Source organism: Lycorma delicatula, chromosome 1 (genome assembly GCF_047948215.1).
Source record: "Lycorma delicatula isolate Av1 chromosome 1, ASM4794821v1, whole genome shotgun sequence".
Taxonomy (NCBI): domain Eukaryota; kingdom Metazoa; phylum Arthropoda; class Insecta; order Hemiptera; family Fulgoridae; genus Lycorma; species Lycorma delicatula.
Window position 1 is genome coordinate 108,304,577 of NC_134455.1, and position 25,074 is coordinate 108,329,650.

The 25,074-nt window shown below is 34.0% G+C and overlaps 1 protein-coding gene across 9 annotated transcripts in view; it reads left to right on the plus strand.

Annotated features, from left to right (window-relative positions):
* The window catches only part of LOC142320913 (serine/threonine-protein phosphatase 6 regulatory ankyrin repeat subunit A-like), a 180,538-nt gene that overhangs the window by 113,204 nt on the left and 42,260 nt on the right, over positions 1 to 25,074 (plus strand). For all 9 annotated transcript variants that reach the window (XM_075358932.1, XM_075358939.1, XM_075358953.1 and 6 more), the window contains exon 17: positions 16,111 to 16,198. In XM_075358932.1, coding sequence (XP_075215047.1) covers positions 16,111 to 16,198 — 88 coding nt within the window. The remainder of the gene's footprint in view (positions 1 to 16,110; positions 16,199 to 25,074) is intronic.

Here is a 25,074-nt window from a genome sequence, read left to right on the forward strand (position 1 = left end):
ACCTATTTTGGATTTTCCTATAATTCTGTGCTGTGGCGGATTTCTAAACAGGCTAGTTAGGCATAGCATATGGTGGCAAATTTTCATAGGTGGTAATCGGCCTCATGGCGGCGGCAGCACCAGCCAGCTGGTCCCAGCCTACAGGCGGCACATTTGTAAATCCACCTCTGGTTCTGTGCATTATTTGACTTCATTTTGTAGTTCTAAGGTTAGTCTTCTCTTTATTTTTTTATGTGTTATAGAACCAGAAAGGTATTCTTGGCCACCTTGTATTATGAAAGGGACTTTATTAGAAAAGAATTTAGAATCATCCAGTTACAGAGTTTTTTCTTTTTTTCAGGAAATTTTTCAACAGGCAATACTGCTATATTGTAGTTTTTATATTGCTATGTTATTGTAGATTAAAAAGTAAATTAACTAAAATTCTTAAAAAAAAAAAATTATTTTGTAAAATGATTGTTTTGGGAAAAATCAATATCTACATTCCATTTTACAATATTTTAAATACCCTTAAGGTTCAAATATTTTGATGTTTATATTTTTCATGATTTATATGCTTCAAAGAATATGTTTTAGATTATTAAATTAATAGCTGATTATGGTACTACTTTAACTATTTTGTCACAAAAGTTAAGAAAAATATTTTTTTTCTTTGGAGGTATTAAATAATGTTTCTATTTATTTAATTTGTTAAGTTAATTAATTATATATTCTTTCTTAATTACCATAGAATGTTTTAAAAATCTTATTTTGTTAGGGAATTTTTAGCAAAATTTATAATTGATCAAAAAAATTAATAGTTTTTCCCTTTATTTTTTTTTTTTGAGACTAGCATTAGACAACTAAGATCAGAAGTAATGTTAATAATTAAGAAAGCTCTTTTATATATATATATATATAAATTACAGTTAAGATAGTCTTGAACACTTTTCTGGCTCAACATTACATGAAAAATGAAAAAGCAAATTTAAAATTATAAAATTCAGTCATGTAACAATAGAAACAGCTGCAGGAAAACAGCTTTTACGTAGATTGAGGATGCAACATATTTATTTAAATACTAACTTTTGAGACATCAGTCGATTGAATGTTTTGATGTTCTACTTCCTTCCTTTCTAGTCTGTGCTTATCTTTTAACCTGAATATGTCTACTATATTCTACATTCTCGATGTTAGTACATTTTTATTTTTTTTTATTTTCTTCATTAGTTTTTACCTGCTGCAAATCCTTCCATTAACTCCATTACTCCCAATACCAAATTAACTGAACCTGCATGTTTTAATGCATGGCCCACAACCTTGGCATTGTTTCACAAGATACTGCCACAAATTTGACTCTGCCATTTATATTAAGACCTTTTCAGTTTAAATTTATAAACTACTTAATTTTCAACATCCTTTTGTAACATCACATTTTTAAGTGATGCCACATTATTCCTTTACTTGTGTTTTTTCCTATTGCCATGTTCACCACCATAAAGCAAATTTTCCAGACAAAGATTTTCAGGAGTTTCTTTTAATTTTTAGATTATTTTTATCCATCTTATATATTACTTTATTACTCTCATTCCCTTACTTGTTTGTTGAATAAAAATATTTAATTAATCCTAAAGACCTCATTGGAAGAAGGAATGAAATTTATTTTGTTAAAAACTGTAAGTAATTTGTGAAGAAATTTAAACTATTGCTCATTGCAATTACATGGGCAACCTTTATTAAATACCATAGCAGATTAATTGTTGAAAAGAAATTTGGTGCTAGGAATAAAACGTTTACAAAAAATGCATTCAGATAATAACTGCATATACAGTTTAATGTAGAATGCAGTTCTTAAATAGAATATTAGCAATCAGAATGCTACTGCAAAAAGGCAAGATGAGAACTTCACAAAACCAATTTTACTTGATTTGGCTTCTTTTCAAAAACTAAAGTAGGATTTGTGTGAAAGAAGCTTTAAACTTAAAGTTTAGAACTATTCTAGAGTTTAAGAACTATCCTAATTTAGAGCATTCACCTAAAACCAAAAGAAATTTAACCAGATTTATTTATTTATTTATAATGGTAATTAGAAATAATTTACAAAATTAATAACAAAAAAAACATTTATCTATATTTAACTGAAAAACAAGAAACTGATGATGATTGTGATGAAGAATACATTATAAACCCTTGCCAAAACTAAAGCAAATGAAATATGATCGTATATAATAATTTATTTTATTTTTCACCTTATGAGAAGATTCTTTTGACATAACGTTTTGTAGTGTATACTTGTTAGATAAATGAGCAGAATGTGGAGAAGGAAAGAAACTTAAAATATATTCCTAAAATGAAAAATATCCAGCAGCCAATCAAGAAATGAGCAGATTGTCACTGTACACATCAGATCTTGTTATATATAATGTTATGATCTTGTTATATAATGTTATAAGTCAGGTTATTAACAATTTTTTGACCCTTTGATCAGACAATGTGCTTTGAAGATCACTCAACAATTCAATTGGATCTTTGAAAAGCAGTTAACCCTCCCCCAGTTATAGGGTGCTAACATTTCTATAATAGCAGTTTAACATTGACCCAGTAACTTTGTCAGTGTCACTGCTGAAAGTATGATAAACATCTCTTCCAAATATATTTGCTTATGCAAATATCATTCCCTTGTAAATATAATTTTCACCAATCGAAAACAAATAGTCCTGAAATCAGCTTATCCAGTCAAAAGGGGTTCTATCTTTATGACAGCTACCAAGAAGAGCTTGGTAACAGACCCTAGGAAGCCCAACAGAATCCATTATCCTCAGAATTCTGAACTACCACTTAGGTTATGCTTCAAAATGTTATTTGCCAAGTGGACTCTCCCATTTCACAATCATAACACGTGGATGTTTCATCAATAAAATTTTTACTAACCTCAGATCAATTCTTGACTTGTTCAATATAATCCATCCCCCAAAATTTTCTAGGAGTACAACACTGCTCTGCCCACAAGAAAATTAAAAAAGAATCAGTAATGGAGGAAGACAATATCCACAAGGTAGAGGAGATAACTATTTAGATATCTATAACAAAATGCTTAGAACTTAGAATATTTGGCAGGTATAGAGAGTGGGATCTGTAATTAAGAAAAGAAAATTACTGTGCCTAACTTAGTACAGTGCACCCTCAATTTACACGTAACTTTTTTACATGATTTCAGTTATACACAATTGAATTAGGAAAATTATTTCCAAATATGCGATAGGTTTCACTTATATGCAGTCACATGGTCATTATCTTATTTTGTAAAACAAACTAAAATACTGTATTGCAGTACGTATTTTCATTACGAGATTAAATATCCACACATTTATCCTGTACTTAGAAGAAATGCCTATGAGTCATTTAATGAACAGTGCACTGCTTTTACAATCGTCGTTCATTCACAGTTTATGTTAGCCCACGTGTGCCTGTGTACAAAAACATTGCATCTTGTTACTATTATTGAGTTTTAGTGTGTTTTGCAGCTAAGTTCATAAAACTATTTTTTTTTTGTTCTGTACTGTTCCTTTGTGATCAAAAATTAGTGCTGTATTAAAATCTAAGAAATGGAAAAAGTTTTATAGTTATTAGCAAAGAATAAAATTCTAAATTGTCTAGATAATAAAGTTACTGTGGCATCTGTAGCTAGAAAGTTTTAAGTTAAATAAATCGTCTGTGCATATAATATGGCTTAATAAAGATAAAATATGCCAAAGTATTGCAGCCAGTGTACCGGTTTGTGCTAAGGTTGTTTCTTACATGTGAAATCTGATATTGGAGAAAGTTGAAAAGTTGTTAGTGACATGGATTGAAGACCAAACTCAAAAGCTTATGCCATTAAGTTCTGCTTCAATTCAAGAAAAGGCTATGCTTCTTTATTGCAGGGTGTCCAGTGAAAGAGTAATGAATCTGAAATTTCTACCAATAGATCATTCAGTTTCAGTTTTAATGCTAGTAAGGGCTGGTTTGAGAGATTTAAAAAAAAGACACAGTGTGAAACTTTAAGATAAAAAAGCTTCTGCAGATGTCAAAGCTGCTGAACATTATCCAGCACAATTTTTAAGCATTATAAAGTTGAAAGGTTACATATCAGAATAGGTTTTCAATGCAGATGAAACAGGTGTGTATTGGTAAAAACTGCCAAGGTGTACATTCCTTTTTAAAGAACCAGATCATAAAGCAGCAAAGGATTGTTTCACGTTGTTGTTGTGCTCTAATGTGTCTGGAGACTGCTTCATTAAGCCGTTGTTAGTTTATAAATCTTTGAATTCTTATGCATTAAAAATCACAAATAAAAATAACCTTCCGGTTTTCTGGTGTACTAATAAACATGCCTGGGTGACTGCTGATATTTGTATGGATTGGTTTAATAAATGTTTTAAACAAGAGTTTAAAAGTACTTAGCTTCTAAAAATCTTGCATACAAAGATTTGCTTTTTTCTAGACAACTGTATGGTTCATCCAGAGGTACTACTGAAAGAAACTGATGAAAATATCCAAGTTGAGTTTCTCCCGTCCAACACTACACTACTTTTGCAATCCCTGGATGAGTTTGTAAATGCAACTTTCAAAGCGTACTACATTCATAGATCATTTAAAAAACTTTTTGATTACATGTAAGAGGGCAAATCTTTAACTGACCGAATGCTGGAAAAAAATACACAATTGCTGATCGCATTGTAAATGTAAAAAAATCTTTAGACGAGTTACACCAGAAAACATTAAACACCTGCTGGAAGAAGCTTTGACTCGAAGCAGTAAAGGCCTGGCCAAAGAGAGGACATAACGAAGCTGTAGAGAGTAGAGATGAAATAAATAAAGATGTAGAACGGACGGAGGAGGAGGTAGAAGATAAGGCAAACTTGGCGGTGGCAGTCGTCAGCAGATGGCTGGGGGTGAGAGGACTACGACTGGGACCGCACAAGACGGCGGCTGTCTCGATCACCGGCAGAAGAAGACTTAGGGGAATGTCCTTCTTGGTGGATGACGTACGGGTCCACACGTCCGGTTGTGCTAACTACCTGGGCGTGTGGATTGACAAGAATGGGCTGTCTAACACCCACCTCGGAGAGGTCACGAAGAGGGCCGAGCAGATACAAGACGCTCTACAAAAACTAATGGGCAACAAGAGCGAACCACGGGTGAGCAAGCGACGGCTGATCCTTTCTGTGGTTTCCTCCGTCTTGTTGTACGCGGTCCCGGCCTGGAAGGACGCACTTTCGAGAAAGAAGAACGTACGGATGCTAGCCTCCCTTACCAGAAGAGAGCGGCGATACGCATAACATCGGCGTATCGCACCGTATCAAGATGCCCAGTGGCAGTCATTGCAGGGGTGCCTCTTATCGAGCTGCGGGCCACGCAGCTTGTCTCCACATACAAAGGAACGCCAAAGGCGGAAGCCCGGAGGCAGCTGATGGTCAACTGGCAGGAGATGTGGAGAACGGCTATGGCTGGGGCATGGACCAGGAGACTGATCCCGGACTTGGGACCGTGGGTCAGGCGGAGGCATGGGAAGGTAGATTACTTCCTCACGCAGTTCCTGTTTGGACACGGGGAGTTCGGGGTCTACCTACATCGGTTCAAGAGAAGATGGGCACCGAGGTGCTTCTACTGCGGCCAGGATACACGCTGGAGCACACCTTTTACGAGTGCGAAAGGTGGGCTGTGGTCCGGCGTAGGCATGGCACAGATGGCCTCACTCCAGAAACAACTGTAGCTCACATGCTGAAAGGGAAGAGAGAATGGGAGGCGGTACAGAGCATGGTGGCTAGCATCCTGAAGACGAAGGAGGTACATGGAAGAGAGTGGAGAGAAGACTTCTAGGCGCGGGTAAGCAACAATGTCCCTAGCGAGTATACTGTGTGTTTCTTCTATTATATTTTTTATTTTCGTGTTGTATTGTATTGCGAATTCATTGTCTCCATTGTCACTGTGGTTGGTACTCTACGGCCGGCTCGGGAAGACAAGCACGATTGCTTCGACCGTGTGCAGGAGGGCCACGGCTAGAGGTGACATCGCCGAAGAGACAACATGAAGTGTGGGTTTCATTTATTATGTATTTTCCTTGTATTGTATGATTGTGGTATTATTTTATTTTATTGATTGTGTTTCCGTTCCTGCTAACGGCTACAAGGGCACTCACGGCGAACGCGCCCACGGATTGCGGAAGGAGGAATAAGTTCAGACACCAACGTGATGGGCTGCAACTGAAGGGAGTGTTCTTTGCTATTGTCCTGATTGTGTTTTATTTTATCTTATTTTATTTCATTTTATTAAGTTGTTTTGTGTTTTGCTGCTGGTTGAGGAGTGCAATCGCAGCCAACATGATAGTGGTGGCTGACTGCGACGAGAGCTGCCGCAGCAGCGGGAAGTTACTGTGTTTACCAAATTTTATTTTATTGTAGTGTGTATTTCATTTCTTTTGTTTATGTTTTTGTGTTTATATTGCTGGCGGGATGGCATACACGATCACTGCGACCGTGTGTAGGAAGGCCACTACCAGCGGTGACGAAGCCGAAGAATGAGACGGATGGGAAGAATAGACTTTTATTAATTATGTATTCTGCATGGGTGTGTTACTAGGCTTAACTGCGTTTTCCTGATGGCGGCTAAGTGGTGGTGTGAGTGAGAGTGAGTGTGTTTTATTACTTGTGTTGGGTCCTGCAGATGGGTGTGGAAAAAAAAAAATACAGGGGGCGAATCGTGGTCGCCGTGTAGGGCCAGGGAGGCAGCCTGGATGCAGAGGGCGCTTTGGCTCCTTCATATGCAAGAATGAAGGTCAGTTGGGGTGCTCCGATGATGCATTTGGGACCCTCAGGTGTGAGAGGGGGGACTCGGCGGTTTTCCGGCTTCACGCAAGGCGTAGCTGGCAACCTAGTGTAGGGACGGGAAGGGTAGCCTCTCAGTGGAGGGATGTAGTGGTCATCCAGAAGGAAGGGCTACGGCATCGTGATGAAACTGAGAGGACTCCGATGGGACGCCAAAGAAAAGGCAGACAGGGGGGCAGTCGACTGCCACGACACTCCGACATTACTGCGCATAGCCTAACGGCAGAGGCCGGGGATGTTGGGGGTGTTTAACGAAAAAATAAAAAGTAAAATAAAAAATAAAGATGTAGAGGATACTTGTAATGAAATAGTCAAGATTGCCAGACACATACCAGGAGAAGGATTTTTAGACATACAGGCACAGGATGTAAATGAAGAATTAAATGACTGAACTTAAGGAGATTTTTTTTTGTTGTCTTCATTCATTTGACTGGTTTGATGCAGCTCTCCAAGATTCCCTATCTAGTGCTAGTCGTTTCATTTCAGTATACCCCCTACATCCTACATCCCTAACAATTTGTTTTACATATTCCAAACGTGGCCTGCCTACACAATTTTTTCCTTCTACCTGTCCTTCCAATATTAAAGCGAATATTCCAGAATACCTTAGTATGTGGCCTATAAGTCTGTCTCTTCAACTATATTTTTCCAAATGCTTCTTTCTTCATCTATTTGCCGCAATACCTCTTCATTTGTCACTTTATCCACCCATCTGATTTTTAACATTCTCCTATAGCACCACATTTCAAAAGCTTCTAATCTTTTCTTCTCAGATACTCCGATTGTCCAAGCTTCACTTCCATATAAAGCGACACTCCAAACATATACTTTCAAAAATTTTTTCCTGACATTTAAATTAATTTTTGATGTTAACAAATTATATTTCTGACTGAAGGCTCGTTTCGCTTGTGCTATTCGGCATTTTATATCGCTCCTGCTTCGTCCATCTTTAGTAATTCTACTTCCCAAATAACAAAATTCTTCTACCTCCATAATCTTTTCTCCTCCTATTTTCACATTCATTGGTTCATCTTTGTTATTTCTAATAAATTTCATTACTTTTGTTTTGTATTTGTTTATTTTCACGCGATAGTTCTTGCGTAGGACTTCATCTATGCCGTTCATTGTTTCTTCTAAATCCTTTTTACTCTTGGCTAGAATTACTATATCATCAGCAAATCGTAGCATCTTTATCTTTTCACCTTGTACTGTTACTCCGAATCTAAATTGTTCTTTAACATCATTAACTGCTAGTTCCATGTAAAGATTAAAAAGTAACGGGGATAGGGAACATCCTTGTTGGACTCTCTTTCTTATTACGGCTTCTTTCTTATGTTCTTCGATTATTACTGTTGCTGTTTGGTTCCTGTACATGTTAGCAATTGTTCTTCTATCTCTGTATTTGAACCCTAATTTTTTTTAAATGCTGAACATTTTATTCCAGTCTACGTTATCGAATGCCTTTTCTAGGTCTATAAACGCCAAGTATGTTGGTTTGTTTTTCTTTAATCTTTCTTTTACTATTAATCTCAGGCCTAAAATTACTTCCCTTGTCCCTATACTTTTCCTGAAACCAAATTGGTCTTCTCCTAACACTTCTTCCACTCTCCTCTCAATTCTTCTGTATAGAATTATAGTTAAGATTTTTGATGCATGACTAGTTAAACTAATTGTTCTGTATTCTTCACATTTATTTGCCCCTGCTATCTTTGGTATCATGACTATAACACTTTTTTTGAAGTCTGACGGAACTTCCCCTTTTTCATAAATATTACATACCAGCTTGTATAATCTATCAATCGCTTCCTCACCTGCACTGCGCAGTAATTCTACAGGTATTCCGTCTATTCCAGGAGCCTTTCTGCCATTCAAATCTTTTAATGCTCTCAGATCTTTAAATTCAGATCTCAGTATTGTTTCTCCCATTTCATCCTCCTCAACTTCCTTTTCTTCCTCTATAACACCATTTTCTAATTCATTTCCTCCATATAACTCTTCAATAGTTTCCACCCATCTATCGACTTTAGCTTTCGTATTACATATTGGTGTACCATCTTTGTTTAACACATTATTAGATTTTAATTTATGTACCCCAAGATTTTCCTTAACTTTTCTGTATGCTCCGTCTATTTTACCAATGTTCATTTCTCTTTCCACTTCTGAACACTTTTCTTTAATCCACTCTTCTTTTGCTAGTTTGCACTTCCTGTTTATAGCATTTCTTAATTGTCGGTAGTTCCTTTTACTTTCTTCATCACTAGCATTCTTATATTTTCTACGTTCATCCATCAGCTGCAATATATCGTCTGAAACCCAAGGTTTTCTACCAGTTCTCTTTGTTCCTCCTAAGTTGGCTTCTGCTGATTTAGGAATTTCCTTTTTAATATTCTCCCATTCTTCTTCTACATTTTCTACCTTATCTTTTTTACTCAGACCTCTTGCAATGTTCTCCTCAAAAATCTTCTTTACCTCCTCTTCCTCAAGCTTCTCTAAATTCCACCGATTTATCTGGCACCTTTTCTTCAGGTTTTTAAACCCCAATCTACATTTTATTATCACCAAATTAAGGTCGCTATCAATGTCTGCTCCAGGGTAAGTTGTACAGTCAACGAGTTGATTTCTAAATCTTTGCTTAACCATGATAATATCTATACCTTGCAGTATCACCTGGCTTTTTCCAAGTGTATGTGCTTCTGTTATGATTTTTAAATTGGGTGTTGGCAATTACTAAATTATACTTTGTGCAAAACTCTATAAGTCTGTCCCCTCTTTCATTCCTTTTGCCCAGCCTGTATTCACCTATTATATTTCCTTCCTTCCCCTTTCCAATGCTTGCATTCCATTCTCCAACTATTATTAAATTTTCATCTCCTTTTACGTGTTTAATTGCTTCATCAATCTCTTCGTATACAAACTCTACCTCATCATCATCATGGGCGCTTGTAGGCATATAGACGTTAACAATCGTTGTCGGTTTAGGTTTTGATTTTATCCTTATTACAATGATTCTATTGCTATGCGTTTTGAAATATTCTACTCTCTTCCCTATCTTCTTGTTCATTATGAAACCTACTCCTGCCTGCCCATTATTTGAAGCTGAGTTTATTATTCTAAAATCACCTGACCAAAAGTCGCCTTCCTCTTCCCACCGAACCTCACTAATTCCTACTATATCCACATTTGTCCTACCCATTTCCCTTTTTAAATTTTCTAGCCTACCAACCTTTTTTAAGCTTCTAACATTCCACGCTCCGACTCGTAGAATGTTATTTTTTAATTTTCTGGTGACCCCTTCCTTAGTAGTCCCCACCCGGAGATCCGAACGGGGGACTATTTTACCTCCGGAATATTTTACCAAGGAAGGCGCCTCCATTATTGCTATGTGAAAATGCAGAGAGCCACATTTTCTTAGAAAAAAAGCAGCTGTAGTTTTCCATTGCTTTCAGCTGCGCCGTACTCAGAGGACTGAGTGATGTTGATTTGGCTGTTTAAGTTGTCCTGACTCACGCCCCTAACAACTACTGAAAGAGCTGCTGCCCTCTTTCAGGAATCATTCCTTAGTCTGGCTCTCAACAGATACCTCTCCGATATGGTTGCACCTTCGGTCCAGCTACTCTGTATTACTGAGTACTCAAGCCCCCTCACCAACAGCAAGGTCTCATGATTCATAGAGGAGGTTAAGGAGATTATAGAAAACAAAATTGGAATGGCAATACAACCATTTTCATAATGAATTTTGTCAAGTATATTTAATCGAGCAATACTTCTTGATGGTGCCAGCAAAGCAAAGTCATCAACATACAGAATCATAGAGCGGGGATTTAATTTCTAGCCTTGAAGTTACCCTTTAATCTCTCCCTTTGTCACACTGATACTTTTGATCTATAAGTACTGGCACTAATTACAATGCTAGTCAAGCCAAATAACTGTTTTATTATTGTATTACCTTAATGAACCTAGTATTAGTGGTTAAGCCCAAATGAGTTAAGATTTGCACAAAAGTTTATAAGCAATATAATGTTCATAAGAAATTGAAAAATATCAAATATTTGCCTTCTCTTTAATAAAAAATTCAAATTAAAAACTGAGGATGAAATAAGAATTTTATCAGCATAGCCATGGTTCATATAAAAATCAAATTGTTATGAATAGGGGTTTCCAAACTCTTAGATTCTCAGCTTTCTTGCTGAATCCAGATTTTCCCAAGGCACCCTATGTAAAATTTTAACAATTATACTTTGCAAAATAGCCAATAGTATTTTGCAATGGTCAGTAAAAATAAATAAAACACATTTAGATTACAAAACAATGTAATTGAACAAATTCAACTAATTATTATAGTGGGATGGATGAGCTTGTTGATCACCGCTTATTTTCTTAAATCGTGGCATTAAACTGGACATAGACATTGATTGTGGTACAGCATTTAGATTTTATCACAGTAATTACAGCTTATATACAGTAAACCCAGCTTCGCACAAATAAAAAGATGCAAATGGAATTAAAATTCTCTGAACCTTTCAACTTAGAAGTGGATATTCATCTTTTACTAACATCCATATTTCAGTTAATTCCATGCTGCTTTTCCAATTACTGTCGCTAGACAACTAAGTTAGACTCTCTTCCGCAGCAGTAAATTCAGATGAAGATCCAATCCAATTTATCAACATTATCATTTTGAAAATATTTCTCAAAACATGTGATAAGTGTTTTTCAAAAATGGTTTTCATAACTCAAGAGATATCAATTACATTGGAGGACAAAAATTGTTGCAACAAGGGGAAACTTTCCTTGCATTCACCTTCATTAATTTTTCTTTTCCATAGCTTTAGTTTTTTTAAAAGTAAAATTTGCTCAATCAACTTTAAAAGTATTATATTGCTTCCCAGCAGGGGATTTTATAGCTTTCAGCTTTTCAAAAATGTCATGTAAATTTACTAGTTTTACCAAAAAAATCTTCATTCACAAACTGTTCAGTATACTTGTGCCCTACCCTTTAAAAAAATATAAATTTCTTGTTGCAGTTTTTTGAACAAGACAACTCATTACCACAAAAAAGGCTATTGTGAAATGGTGTAGAACAACTAAGGTTTGTGTTTGGTTCCCATATCCTCGCACAGTTTATGCAGAAGCCCTGCCTTCAATGGTTGCGTTTTTGTTAAGTTTACTACATAACTCTAAGACCTTGTTCAATGTAGGAGTCAGATATTTTAACACCAGTACTTCCCTGTGAATAAGACTGTGGGTCCACAGTGCCTTAGGGGTTTTGCTTCAAACATAAAACCAGAAATAGAATAAGCACTGTCAGTATAGACACCAATGTACTTAGTCCACTCCAAACTGTTTTTAGATACAAAAGTATTAAGCATCTCAAACAAGTCTTGAGCCTTCACTAGCAGTGATTCTTTTATAGAAGAAAAGGTGATCTACAACATTATTGCCATTTAAAAAAACCATACATAGCAAATCAAATAAGGATCATTATTATTATTTGTGGCCTCATCCAGCTGCAAGCCAAATTTCTTTCCTATTAATTTTTCAATTAATTGGTCATTGAGATCCTCCACCGTGAGCTGTATTCTGTAAAAGTACAAAGGCACTTTTGAAAGTAGCTTCCCTGCAGACCATAATTATCAATCATAATTTTCACCATATCTACAGCAGCCAGTAGAATGAATTCTTCTGCGATTGTATAGGACTTCATGCATTTTGCGAATTCTGTTGTGCTCTTTGGGATTTTTGTGGCGTTCCCTTGCTAGAAAATCATTGCTTTGGTATTGATGCCCATTTATAAAAACTACCTTTTTTTTTATTCAACTCTTTTAACTTCTTGCTAAAGTAGTCACAAGCTTTATTAATTATACTGGGATGAGTGGTTTCTAAATGATGCTTGAACTTAATTTTTAGCAAGCACTCCAATGCCAAAACTTTCATATACATTGTGGCCTCTTTTCACCATTGACTTCTTTTGACATAAAAACAAGGTCCAAATAGCTGTCATCATTTTTACACTTTACACTCTTGTCAGTGGTTGATGGTTTCATTTTCACTCTAACACTTGTACAATGCACTGAAGTGTTCACTTGGGGAACCACTGGTTTAGGGTAATAGAATTCATTTCAAATCAAATAGTCTGTTTTCTTTTATAATTGGTTTCGATAAATACTTATATATGATATTATTGATTCAAGAAATCCCATATTTTTCACATTTCCGCTACTTTCCCTACTAGTTTCTCAAATATGGTACTGCTGATACGTTAAATAAATAAATTAACAACTAATGTAATCCACCTTACCAGCATCTTGTTGATAAGTTCTCTAGATTTGACTGTCTCTAATCATGACTGTCCCAGTCCTATTAGTATACTCAAATTAGGACCGGGACAGTCATGACTTGTTTTTAAATTTTAACTATGATTTTTAAACTTTCACTTTAATGCATTCATTTTAACTCCTGATGATGACTTCCAAGTAGGCCGAAAGATCTAGAGAACATACTGGTAAGGTGGATTATATTAATTGTTAATTTATTTAGTTAAAAGTTGTTAAAGAAATTCACGTTCTAAAATATAATCAAAAGTCCCAAAAAAATGAATAATTGTTCTTTGCTGCTGTACTAATACAGAGTGATTTTTTTTAGTCCTGTTACCCAATTTTAAATGTAATTTAAGAAAGGGAAATTTAGGTGGAATAAAAAAATGTATTTGTTACTTACAAAATAGATTTAATAAAAAGCTATTAGTTACATAATTGTTAAAGAATATGCTCAAAATATGCCCACCCCCTGCAGCTATACACGCACGGACTCTTTTCAGCATATTAGCAGAAAACTTTTTAAGAGTTGTATTGGAAATATTTGTGATTAAGTCCGTGACATTGACTTAAGTTCATCAATAATGTGAGGATTGTTTTTGAAGGCTTTGGACTTAATATAGCCCCACAAAAAGTAGTCAGGAGATGTGAGGTCTGGAGGGAGACCTTGGAGGCCATAAGCCCTTGCTTATTATTCGATCATCGAAGAACTCTTGCAGAAAATCCATGGTTTCTCGAGACGTGTGGCATGTAGTGCCATCTTGCTGAAACCAGCTATACCGTTCTTGAGGTTCCAGGAGGGACACAAATTGGCGCATAATATTCCTGTATACTTCACCATTTACTATCTGTTCGAAGAGTATGGGTCCGACTATACGATGATGAGATATCGCACACCACACACCAATTTTTTCAGGATGCAAAGATTTGTCTTGTAAAGTGTTAGGATTTTCAACCGCCGAAATTCAACAGTTTTGACTGTTCACATAACCATCGAGATGGATCCAAGCTTCATCACTAAAGAACACTGTGTTTAAAAATTTGATTCCCCGTTATCATTTACGAGAGACCTAAACCAACGGCAATATTGCAATCGCTTGTTTAAATCTGGAGGCTGAAGTTCTTGGACTAATCGTACGTGATACGGATACAATTTCAATTTTTTAGCAGCTTTCTGAACACTCGAATATGACAAACCAACTTGCGTGGAAAGTTTTCGTAAACTTTTCCGTGAAGAATTGAGCAATTTTGTTTTCACATTCTCTAAAACGTCATCTGTCAAGCGAGTTGGTCGACCACTACGTTTTCTGTCGCAAACACTACCTGTCTCTCAAAATCAGTTTGCTAGCCTAGAAATTGACATTTTTCTGGTGGAGGAACACCAACAAATTTAATTTGAAATGATTCTTTTACACTCGCATATGATTTCGTAACAAAATATTGTTCAAGAATGAAAACTCGTACTATAGTAAAAGACATTCTGTTCGTAACACGACTGGAAACGGCACAAAAGTTTACACTCACACTGCCGTATCTATACTGGTTGAGTAGCGCTACCAACTTCATGTCACAAAACAAAATTTCCCTTTCTTAGAAAAAAATTACCATACATTAACAGTTGGGTAACAGGACTAAAAAATCACCCTGTTTTTGTATATTTATTTTTCTCATTTGTATAATTTTGCAAAGAATTTTGTTTTTGTTTATGTTTTTCTTTCTGAATACTTTATATGTTTGCATTCTTTAGTGTACAAACTTGTTTATATTACTTGAATGAATTACAATAAATCATACTTGCTACAGTTAGTGATTGCAATAAAGTATTAAATTATCTGAAAAATATTTTAATTTTCAGAATTTAGGTTTTTATTAAATAACAAAGAGTAGAGACTAAAGAAATCTATCCTTAAAGCTTTCTTTAGATAAATCAGAAATTGGTTAGCATATTACATTATAATAAACCTGAATCAAATCCTAATAATAATAATGCACTATTCTGATCAAAATAGGTAAAATTCACTGGTGTACCATTTTCTTCACACTTTCCATTATCTCTAATGGAAATTTTAAAACTAAAATAAAAGTTTTATTTTATTATAAATACTTGCAGCAAAAAATAATCATCAAGAAATATTAAAGCACCTTAATTCCAAAGACTAATGTACACTTTGTTATCACTTTGCAAACACAAAAACTATAACCTTTAAAAATTAATGTAAACGAAAGCACATGCAAACAAAATGACCTTTCCCAACAGCCTAAAAAACATTCTATTTATAAATTAATAAAAAATGAATTAGTTTTAAAATGTATTACTGCAGTCCATCTAGATCTTCATAATACATTTACCATCATTGTGTTTAGTATATTATCACATCAGAAGATGTAATAGTACATGAACTTAAGATTTAAGAAACTCCATTAGGAGGTTTATTTATACTCTGTTAATTATTTGTAAGTGAATAAAGATGTTGAAATAGATTAGCAATGGATGTACTATTATTAAAATTTATATTTTCACAAATTTTGAAAGATGAACTCAAAAAAATTTTTATTTACAATACATGAGATATTAATATTTTTCTTGTTCTGTTTCTCCCACTTAGACTGGATTCTGGTCTGAACGTATGGAACCGTGTATGATTTACCACGTCTGAAAACATTTTTCATCTGATTACAATTCATTGTTCATCAACCCTATCATGCTCTTACTTACTTTTATTTCATTTGTTTGGCATATTTTACCCTTTTTCTGATGGATGCCATCTTCAAAAATTATTTTCCAGTGTATTGTACTTAAATTTATTGTAGTCAGATAGTTAATATTTTTATTAAGTTTTGTGATAATCCTAACAAACTTCATTTACAAAATATAATATTTTCTAAATGAATACATTTTTAGTAAAGTATTTGTACTATTTGTTTTTGTTATGTCTTATCGGTAATTTCAGGTAATGCACACTGTGTGGAATATTTGCTTGGACAAAAATATCCTAAAGCTATGGAAGGCAATGTGTTTTCACCAGTTCATTGTGCAGTGTAAGTTTTTAACATTTTTGTAATAAATTAGTTAAATGTTTAATATTGAAATTTTTAGTTACTCTTGTACTTTTTGGGCAAAAAATGCTTTAATGTTATCATCGCCCGGTACTCTTGTACTAAAATTACCTGAATTCATTTTAATTTATTCACATTAACTATTTTAGTCAAGGGTTAAATAAGACAGAAAAGTTCATTAACAAGTAAATGAAAAATATAAGATTATGCTAATTGTATTTAGGGTTAACTTTTCACTAACCATGTAATACAAAGGGAAATTGTAATAATTTGGTCCTAACAACTAACATGGAATGTTAGTTGTTAACAACTAATATGGAATGTTATAAATTTAGAGATGTTATTTGTAGGTTTTTTTTTTATAGAGATAAGTCTTACGTAATTTGTTTCTCCTATATATTCAGAATCATTAGAATTATATAAGGCTTATTCCATCATAGACTTCAAATTGCCTGTTTGTGTGTGTGTCCATCTGCCTGTTTTTTCTTATACCCACCCACATACACACACACACACACATTTGTCAACTTTCAATCCTGTGGTTTTCTTCAGTCTTGATTATTAATAATTACAACTGTTATTTGTTGTAATTAGAAATTATAAAAATTAAATTATAACTATGATTAGATTTTAACATGTGTTTACAGTTAATAACCAAGACTGATTTTTTGAAGAAAATGGTGTACACTTCATTTTCACAATTTATGTCTATTTCATGTGCAGAAAGTGCTATACCTCAGCCAATAGATTATGCTGCGCAACTCCAATATTGTGAATGGATTAAAGTAAATTGCTGTATACTTTGCAAGTACTGTGTACAGAAAAAGTTAGTGTTACACGTGATGAAAAATTTGGAATATTTTAAACCTGATGCTATTATCTGTGCAGCCCTTCAGACTGTCTCAAAATTCATTAAGGAACAGCATTCCCTGTAGTGCAATTCTCTGCACTAGAGGATTTTGTATACCCTTAAAAGAAAGTTAAACACAGTTGCATGCAAATTAATCTGAATACAGATGTTATTTAATAAAAAGTAACTTTATTTAGAAAAAAAAATCTTACCTTTATAATTTGTGAATATCTTGTAATAAGTATGTAGTTCTTTATTCTTAATCACTTCACGTACACAATTTGACGTCAATTCAACAAGTGTACAGTACTACACATTTTTGCTGATTCATTCTTCATGAAACCATAGTGATATTATCGTTCTAATGAGGTCAATTTATATGATTTAGTTCATTTTTGAGGTCTTTTTTTACTTTTTCCCCAAAGATTTTCAATTGCGTTTAAGCCTGGAGAGAGTTAACTGGCCACAGGGGTACTTAATGTTAAATTAATTTTTCTGCTTTTTTTGGCAGTATATGCCATACTGCCAAATCTTCTGGCAGTAAATCTTCCGGTGCTAAATCTTCTTGGATCATTTCATTGCCTTGTGGGAATTTTTTTTGAAGTTGTGTCAGAACCCTTTACTTCAGAATTTATATATGTCCATCATTTTTCAACATATCATCTACTAGAAGTAATGAACAAGGGCCTTCAAATGTGAAACAACTCCAGAATATTTTTTTTCTGGGTATATTTAACTGATTCTTGGATATGAGCCAGTGATATATTTTCATCTGATGCTTTTCTGTTACATGAAACCCTTTATCCCTGAACATAAAAATGTGACTCATTGGAAAAAAAAAAACATTTTTCCAGTCTCCTTTGGTCCATTTAGCATGTGCTTTGGTTCATAAGAGCCTTTTTTGCAAATTGCTGGTGTTAAAGGCTGCTTTTAGCTAGCCAACAAGCTTTCTGTCCAACTGCAGGATGTTGGCATCTAACATTTGTCATGTGTAATTTGTTTCACTGGCAGCTAATTCTCGATTTAAGTACACAGCAGGTAATTTTGGATCAAGTTTACTTTTTCTCATTAACAACCAATCCTGTGTTGAAGTAATTTTTCTTTTACAACCATTTTGTGTTTCTTTTGAGGAACAAAAGAAAGTTTCTTTAAATTGTTTTAAAATAGCATTCACTGTCCCTAGTCCAACACCACACTCAGAAGCTACTTCTTGTTTGTTATACTCTTATGCTCAGAAAGAGAAACCATACTTCAACACTTTCTTGGAAAACAAAAAAATATAAAAATATGATTTTGTAATAAAAATGGAATAAACTTTCATAAAACATTATTTATAACATGAAAATTGCAAAATAACCAAAGAACAATAATGTCACATAACACAGACAACTTAAATATTAGATCTAGTCAAGCACTGTAGCCGCAATATAGAAATAAACAAAAACATTTCCTGTGTTCAGATTAATTGGCTTGCTATTGTAGAACAGAGCAGTATTACATTACCAAAAATAAAATGCTACATGATATAATAGATATTTGCTCTTCAGTATAGCAAATATTTGAGTGAGTAAATGTAATAATTAGACTAAATAATAAAAGTAACATAATTTTGTCAGTTTTATCTATATAAAAGAACCAATGATGGTAAGGTTAACTGTTTTTTAAACAGCTACCTGAAGAATCAAGAAATTTTCTGATAAAATGGTGATCGGAGGAGTTTTAATTTGGCAATAATTTATAGTTTTGTCTCGGTTACTACAATAACGTTCTAATCAGTATTATTGAATCAACATCTACATATTTTGAAAATTTTTTGACCGTTATTGAAAATATAGACACACACTGTTGAGCCATTTATATCATACCATTGTGCTATATGTAGAAGTACCTATTCAAAATATAGAAAAACTAAAACTTATTTCAAAATTAAACAGAAAGATAAATGACACCAGCACTGGTGAATTGAAATTTAAATTACAAAAAGAAATGTGGATATTATATATATACTCTGCCATGGATCACATCCAAAATAAGAACAATTTATCAATATCCTAAGTTATCATTTTGATATCTTTTACCCCCATTGGTCAATAAAAAATATAGTTTACTAAAGGAAAAATTTCCCTGAGTAACAAAATATTATATAAATATAAAAGACCGACTGAAGGAACTGTTTTTAAAGTCACTTAAAATGATCCAGTGATTTCTGAAACAAAGTTTTATAAATTTTAAACTGTAAATGAGAAAGCTATTTGAGCCAGTTGTATGAGAGTGGTGTAAGTCAACTTTTTACCATTTTTAGTAATTTGGACTTTTGTTAAACATAGTATAAAAAAATCTACCCTCACTGTCTTAGTGATTCCTTATCTAAAATTCACTCACAAATAACAAAATATGTATTGTATATGATCCATAATTGTAATATTTAAGGCCTTTATAAAAAACAGAGCCTAAATAACTTACACCACAATCATATTTATTGTTTGACAGGTTACAGTACAAGTAATAATCAGCATTATGTTGTTCACTTCATTTTATTGCTATGAAACAAAACTTGTTACAATACGTTTAGGAGGTAAATTGTTGTTGGTTTTTTTTAATTTTTATATATATATGTAAAAGTGAGTTAAGTTTATTTTTCATAACAAAATCATGATTAAGAAAATAATATTGAAAAATCAACATTAAGTGATAAAAATTTACCATCAGCCTTCTCTTTAATCAGAAGAGACAGATTCATTCTGTTTTTTCTTCTGACAGTGCTTTTTCTTCTTCTCATAGTGGTCCTATTTCATCTTCTCCAGAAGTAGTGGGCAAATTGTGAAATATCTGTGATACACAGGTGGTATAAATTTTAATAAGGGCATCAGATCATGTTCAATTTTCCAAATGGCCTTATGCCAAGATATAACGTTTCTAATGGAATGTCTTGGAAAAGCAATGGTCTTTCTTTTCTTCCAATTGGCTTAATATTTAAAGTCTCAAAATTTAGAATGTCTGAAAATGTTTCCTTATACAAAATCTCATAAGTTCTATTTTTGGTTAACTTTATTCACTGTATTTTTAACCAGTTAACAGGCTGCTGTTGTTTCCACTTACTCATGAGTCTTTCAAAAACTGAAAAAGTAAAGGAACCTTCACTTTTTATCTCACAGACATGAAATTTTTCTTACTTTTTCATAACCTCATGCCATTGCTCTGGCACATAAATTACTTTCCCCTTAGCTGCTAATTCCACACTTGTAAAATCAGAATCATCAGACATGTAACATTGTCTGGGTACTAAGAATTTCTGTTCACTTTTCTCAATGTGTGTTTCATTGGTTTGTAAAAATTTTATCAGTGCTAATGTCACATTAAGATTATGATTTTGGCCTGAGCACGTATCACTAAATCAGAACATGTTTTTTTATTACTTGCATGCAATTTGATGCATATTTAGCATATTCGTGCAATTTTTTTCAGCATATTCAGCGTCTTTTGACATGCATTCTCTTGCATGTTCGGCTTTACTGAGATGATATTCATGAGAGACTGCTCATGAGTATCGTTCGTCTTTTCATTTGTGTTTAAGTTAGTGTTACTAATTTGTATTTTAAAATTTCTTGCACACTGCAGCTGAAAAGCCATTTTTCAATTTTATATGATATATATTTGACGCACTTCCTACCACTCCTTCCTTTCACGACCTTCTCTGTTTTATCTCTTGCTTTTCTATTAATCCACAGATATAAGCATTTTGTCTCCTGAAGTCTTCTGTTTTCCAAAAGGTCTGGAAAATAGACTGCCTCTCTTCGTGTGTTTTGCTATGTTTCCCTTGTACTTGTCTGAATTTCTTACTCTTTTTCTACTTTTGAATGTATTTTGAGGCCCTGTAAATGCCTCATTGTCTGAACCTGACTGAGGTGATGAATCTGAAAGTAACCTACTCTTCTTACATTATTGCTTAAAATACTCATCAAATGTGTTCTTACATTAGAAGAGTCTGGACAGAAGTGTGGGTTTTTGTCAGAATCGTCAATGTCATAAGTCAGATCACTCAAAACCATTAACCTCTGAAATGGATCTGATGTAGGAATATGCCTGTTTATTTTTCTTTTGAAATTCTAAATAAAACGGTCTACAAAATAATAAATTTACTCCTGAGATCTAATAGAAAACCTACTACTAAAGAAACAAATCACTTGTAAAATATAACCAAAAACATTTACACAATTGTAATAAACAAGGCATATTCATAAAGTAAGGGCAGTTGGCTTGTATTTAAATATTAGCGGGTCTGAACACAGTTTCAGGCATGCAGGGCCATCTATTGGCTATTTACGAAGCCACTGCAGTTTTTGTTTAGATTCAGTAGTTTGCTTGCCAGTGAATGCAGATCGCAATATCCACGACAATCGTTTCTCCTGTCAGTTGTGAAGTGCATGCTGTGATTTGATTTTTGTATGCAAAAGGATCTTCAGCTGCTGAAATTAATTGGGAGTTGTGCCTAATGTATGGACCTGTGTCCTAACCCCATACGGGGAAGACACCCACCTTATGACATTACTGGTCCCCTTCCGTTACAAGCCCTGAGGCGTTTTACCAGAGGTTGTCTTTAGACCCTCTAATTGATTACATCTTACAGTCATTAGCCAGGCCTCGGTCGGGATGCCACCGATCTAAATGCCTCGGCACACATTTGCATCAGTAAAATACATATCAAATTTCACCTTCACGTAGGCCTCAAATGGACATCTTCACATCCAACCTAGCATGATTTCCTCAAACCAACTGACCAAAATCGCAGAAGCGCAAACCCCATGCCTAGTCCAGATTTGACAGCACCATTCATAACTGTGAGTGCCTCAGAAAACGGAGTTTAAAGTTAAATCAGTGCTACACTCATACCAATCAAAATTTTGTCTTATGCAACATAGAAATTCAAACCTACACCCAAATAAGTTGACCAATTGAGGTCACCTAACAAGGGGAACGTAACCTCATTCTGGTCTACACGGGAGCTGGGGACAAACCCCGCATCCCCATTCGGTCCCATCATGGTGTCTGCAAACAATACCAATATAACCGTATGGACCTACAGTAATGAGTGAAAGAAAGGTTAGACAATGGTGTCAAGACTTTAAAAATGGCAGCACAAATGAAGAGGAGTGGCAGGCCCAGTATTCAGGCTGATAAAATCATTGAACAAGTGAACTGAAAACTGCGATGTAGTTGGTGATTGATGATTAGTGCTCTGGCTGATGAATTTTCGCATGTTGGACCCACCTCTATCTACTCGTACACGATTGTCACAGAAAAGCTTGGATATTACAAATTTTGTTCAAGGTGGGTACCAAAAATGCTCACCGACCAACACAAAGAGCAAAGAATGTGCAATGGATGAGTGTTTTTAGACCACTATCGACAAAATGGAGATGGTTTTTTCTCACATTGTTATGAGTGATGGACGTGGATATCCTACACCAACGCAGAATCAAAACAACAGTCAATGCATTGGTGCCATTCAAGTTCCCTAAAACCAAAAAAAGGTTATGTAATCTCCATACTGAAATTAAAAATTGTTGGCTACCATTTTTTGGGACGAAAAGTGCATCATTTTGGTTGATTTCATGGAACATGGATAATCAATTACAGCTGACATGTACTGAGAAACGCTCATCAAACTGAGACACGCAATCTATAATCGACAATGCGAGAAACTGTCGTCTGGTGTAATCCTCCTTCAAGACAATCTTCTCACCACTGCCTTAACCAAGAAAAAGATTAAAGATTTTCACTGGGAACTTTTTGACCACCCTCCACATAGTCCCAACTTTGCACCTAGCAACTACTTCCTCTTCTCGCTTTTTAAAAAGTGGGTAGGGAACAATGGTTTGAAAACTACGAGGAACTCAAGACTGCTGTTATCATCAACTGGTTCATTTCCCAGGTGACAAACTTCTAGGCAGAGCGATTAAAGAAACTGGTGCAGTGTTATGAAAAGTGCTTAGAACTGAATGGCGATAATGTAGAAAACTGAAGTAGATATATAGTAAACTAAATCTGTAAGTAAAAACCTTTTCTAATGAGGTTTTTTAGTGACCAAATGGCCCTTTCTTTATGAATATGACTTATATTTTTCACTTGAAGAATATTTAACACATCTGTCTATTAATTTATAAAACACAATCCAAAAATATATAATAACATATGCTATTCAGTTCATTTTTTAGTTAAAAACAATTATAATGTATATTTTTCTCTTGCCTGCAGATGCTAGTTGTGGACAGCTTTTATTTACAAAACTTTTAAAAGATTGTGCTGTCATTTTCAATAAATCCATGATCCCCTGGCAATTGTCATGAAAAGAAAAGACATGGGTAGAAATAAAAGATGAATTGCCAGAAATTCATCTTCCTGAAAAGGAAAACAGACCTAAATACTATAGAAAACAAATTACTAGTCTCTTGAAGACTACTAATGTCACTAGTAATTCTTTGAGAAATGTAGTGAAATAAGATAAATAATTTATTAAGAAACTATGTACTTGTGAGCATTTAATTACTGATTTCCTGGTGAATATAACTGTTTCTGGAAATGTTAAATTACGAAGAAAGTCTCGTTTTCCAGAAAATTGCACGAGGTGCAGTACTGCCATTATGATCCACAAACTTCATTAAAAAAAAATCAGATCAGAATTTGGATCTTGAAAAGCAGAATGAAAGTGTATATTCTGAACTCCCGCCTGCATAGATAACGGTAATTAAATGGCAACAGAAAAAGAAGTTCTGTTTATAAACTGAAGAAACCAAAAATTTGTCTACATCAGAACTTCATTGTCTTGTTTTACTTGAGCAATTAAATGCTGCTAGGTTGCAAGCAAAAAAATAACAACTTATTAGTGATATAACATCAGCTAGGGCCAAATCTGACACTACACAATCAAGTTTGAATATTTTAAATTATAGTAGTGAAACTAACTTTGAGTTGGAAAGAAATGGTTTGCTGTCAGAATTACAAGAATATGTACAGTTGTAATAAAAATGACAAAAAGATATATTAATTGAATAACTGTAGGCCTACTTAGCTAAAAAAGATTGATTTTTTTTATTTTAACCAGTCATAATTTGTAGACTCATAATTGTAATGTTTTTTCAAATGAATAAATATTCTGTTTCCTGAAAACATACAATAAAAACTAAAAAAAAAAGAATATTTAATAATAAAAAAATGTAAATATAAATGAAAAAAAGATTAAAAAAGAAAAAGAAAAAATGATGCCTCGGTGTAGCTCAGTTGGTAAGTTGTTGAATCAGCTGGTCAAGTTGAATCTGCTGTTTGCACAAATGTTGAGGTCCTGGGTTCAATTCAGCTAATTCAGTTGGACACCTTACCAACTGAGCCACACTGAAGCGTCATTTCTTATTTATTTTTATAGGTTATTTATTTTTTAAATATTTATTTATTGTTTTTTTATAAATACAATTCATTTTTTTAGTAATAAACAAAAATATAGACGTGACAATAAGTGAATTAGATTACAATTAATTAAAAAATGAAAAAAATTGTAAAAAATAAAACAGTTGTTAGCCTTGGTTTTATATTTAACGAGGAAGAAATGTTCCCAGTATTTCCTGACATTTTAGTTGGCATTTTTGTCTGATGTCATCTACTTCGATTCCATCAGCACATTATTCAAAATTATCCTGTAAATATTTGCTAATGTTGTGTATTGTAGCGCAACACACAATTATTTTTGAAACTTTTTCCAAAGATACTTTCCCTTTGTTTCCTAAAATTGCAAAACTTTGCTTGAGCTGGCTGAATACTCTTTCAACTATGACCCTCCACTTAGCTTGGTTGATATTGGACAGTTCCTGTTTTTTGTTGACAGGGTTTTTAAATGGCATTAATAATTACAGTGAAATTCCGTACCTACTATCTCCTAGCAAGCAGAAATTACCATTAAATTGTGGCATAATCTAGTACACTGAACTCTTGAGTCCAAATTCTGGAATCACTTCGC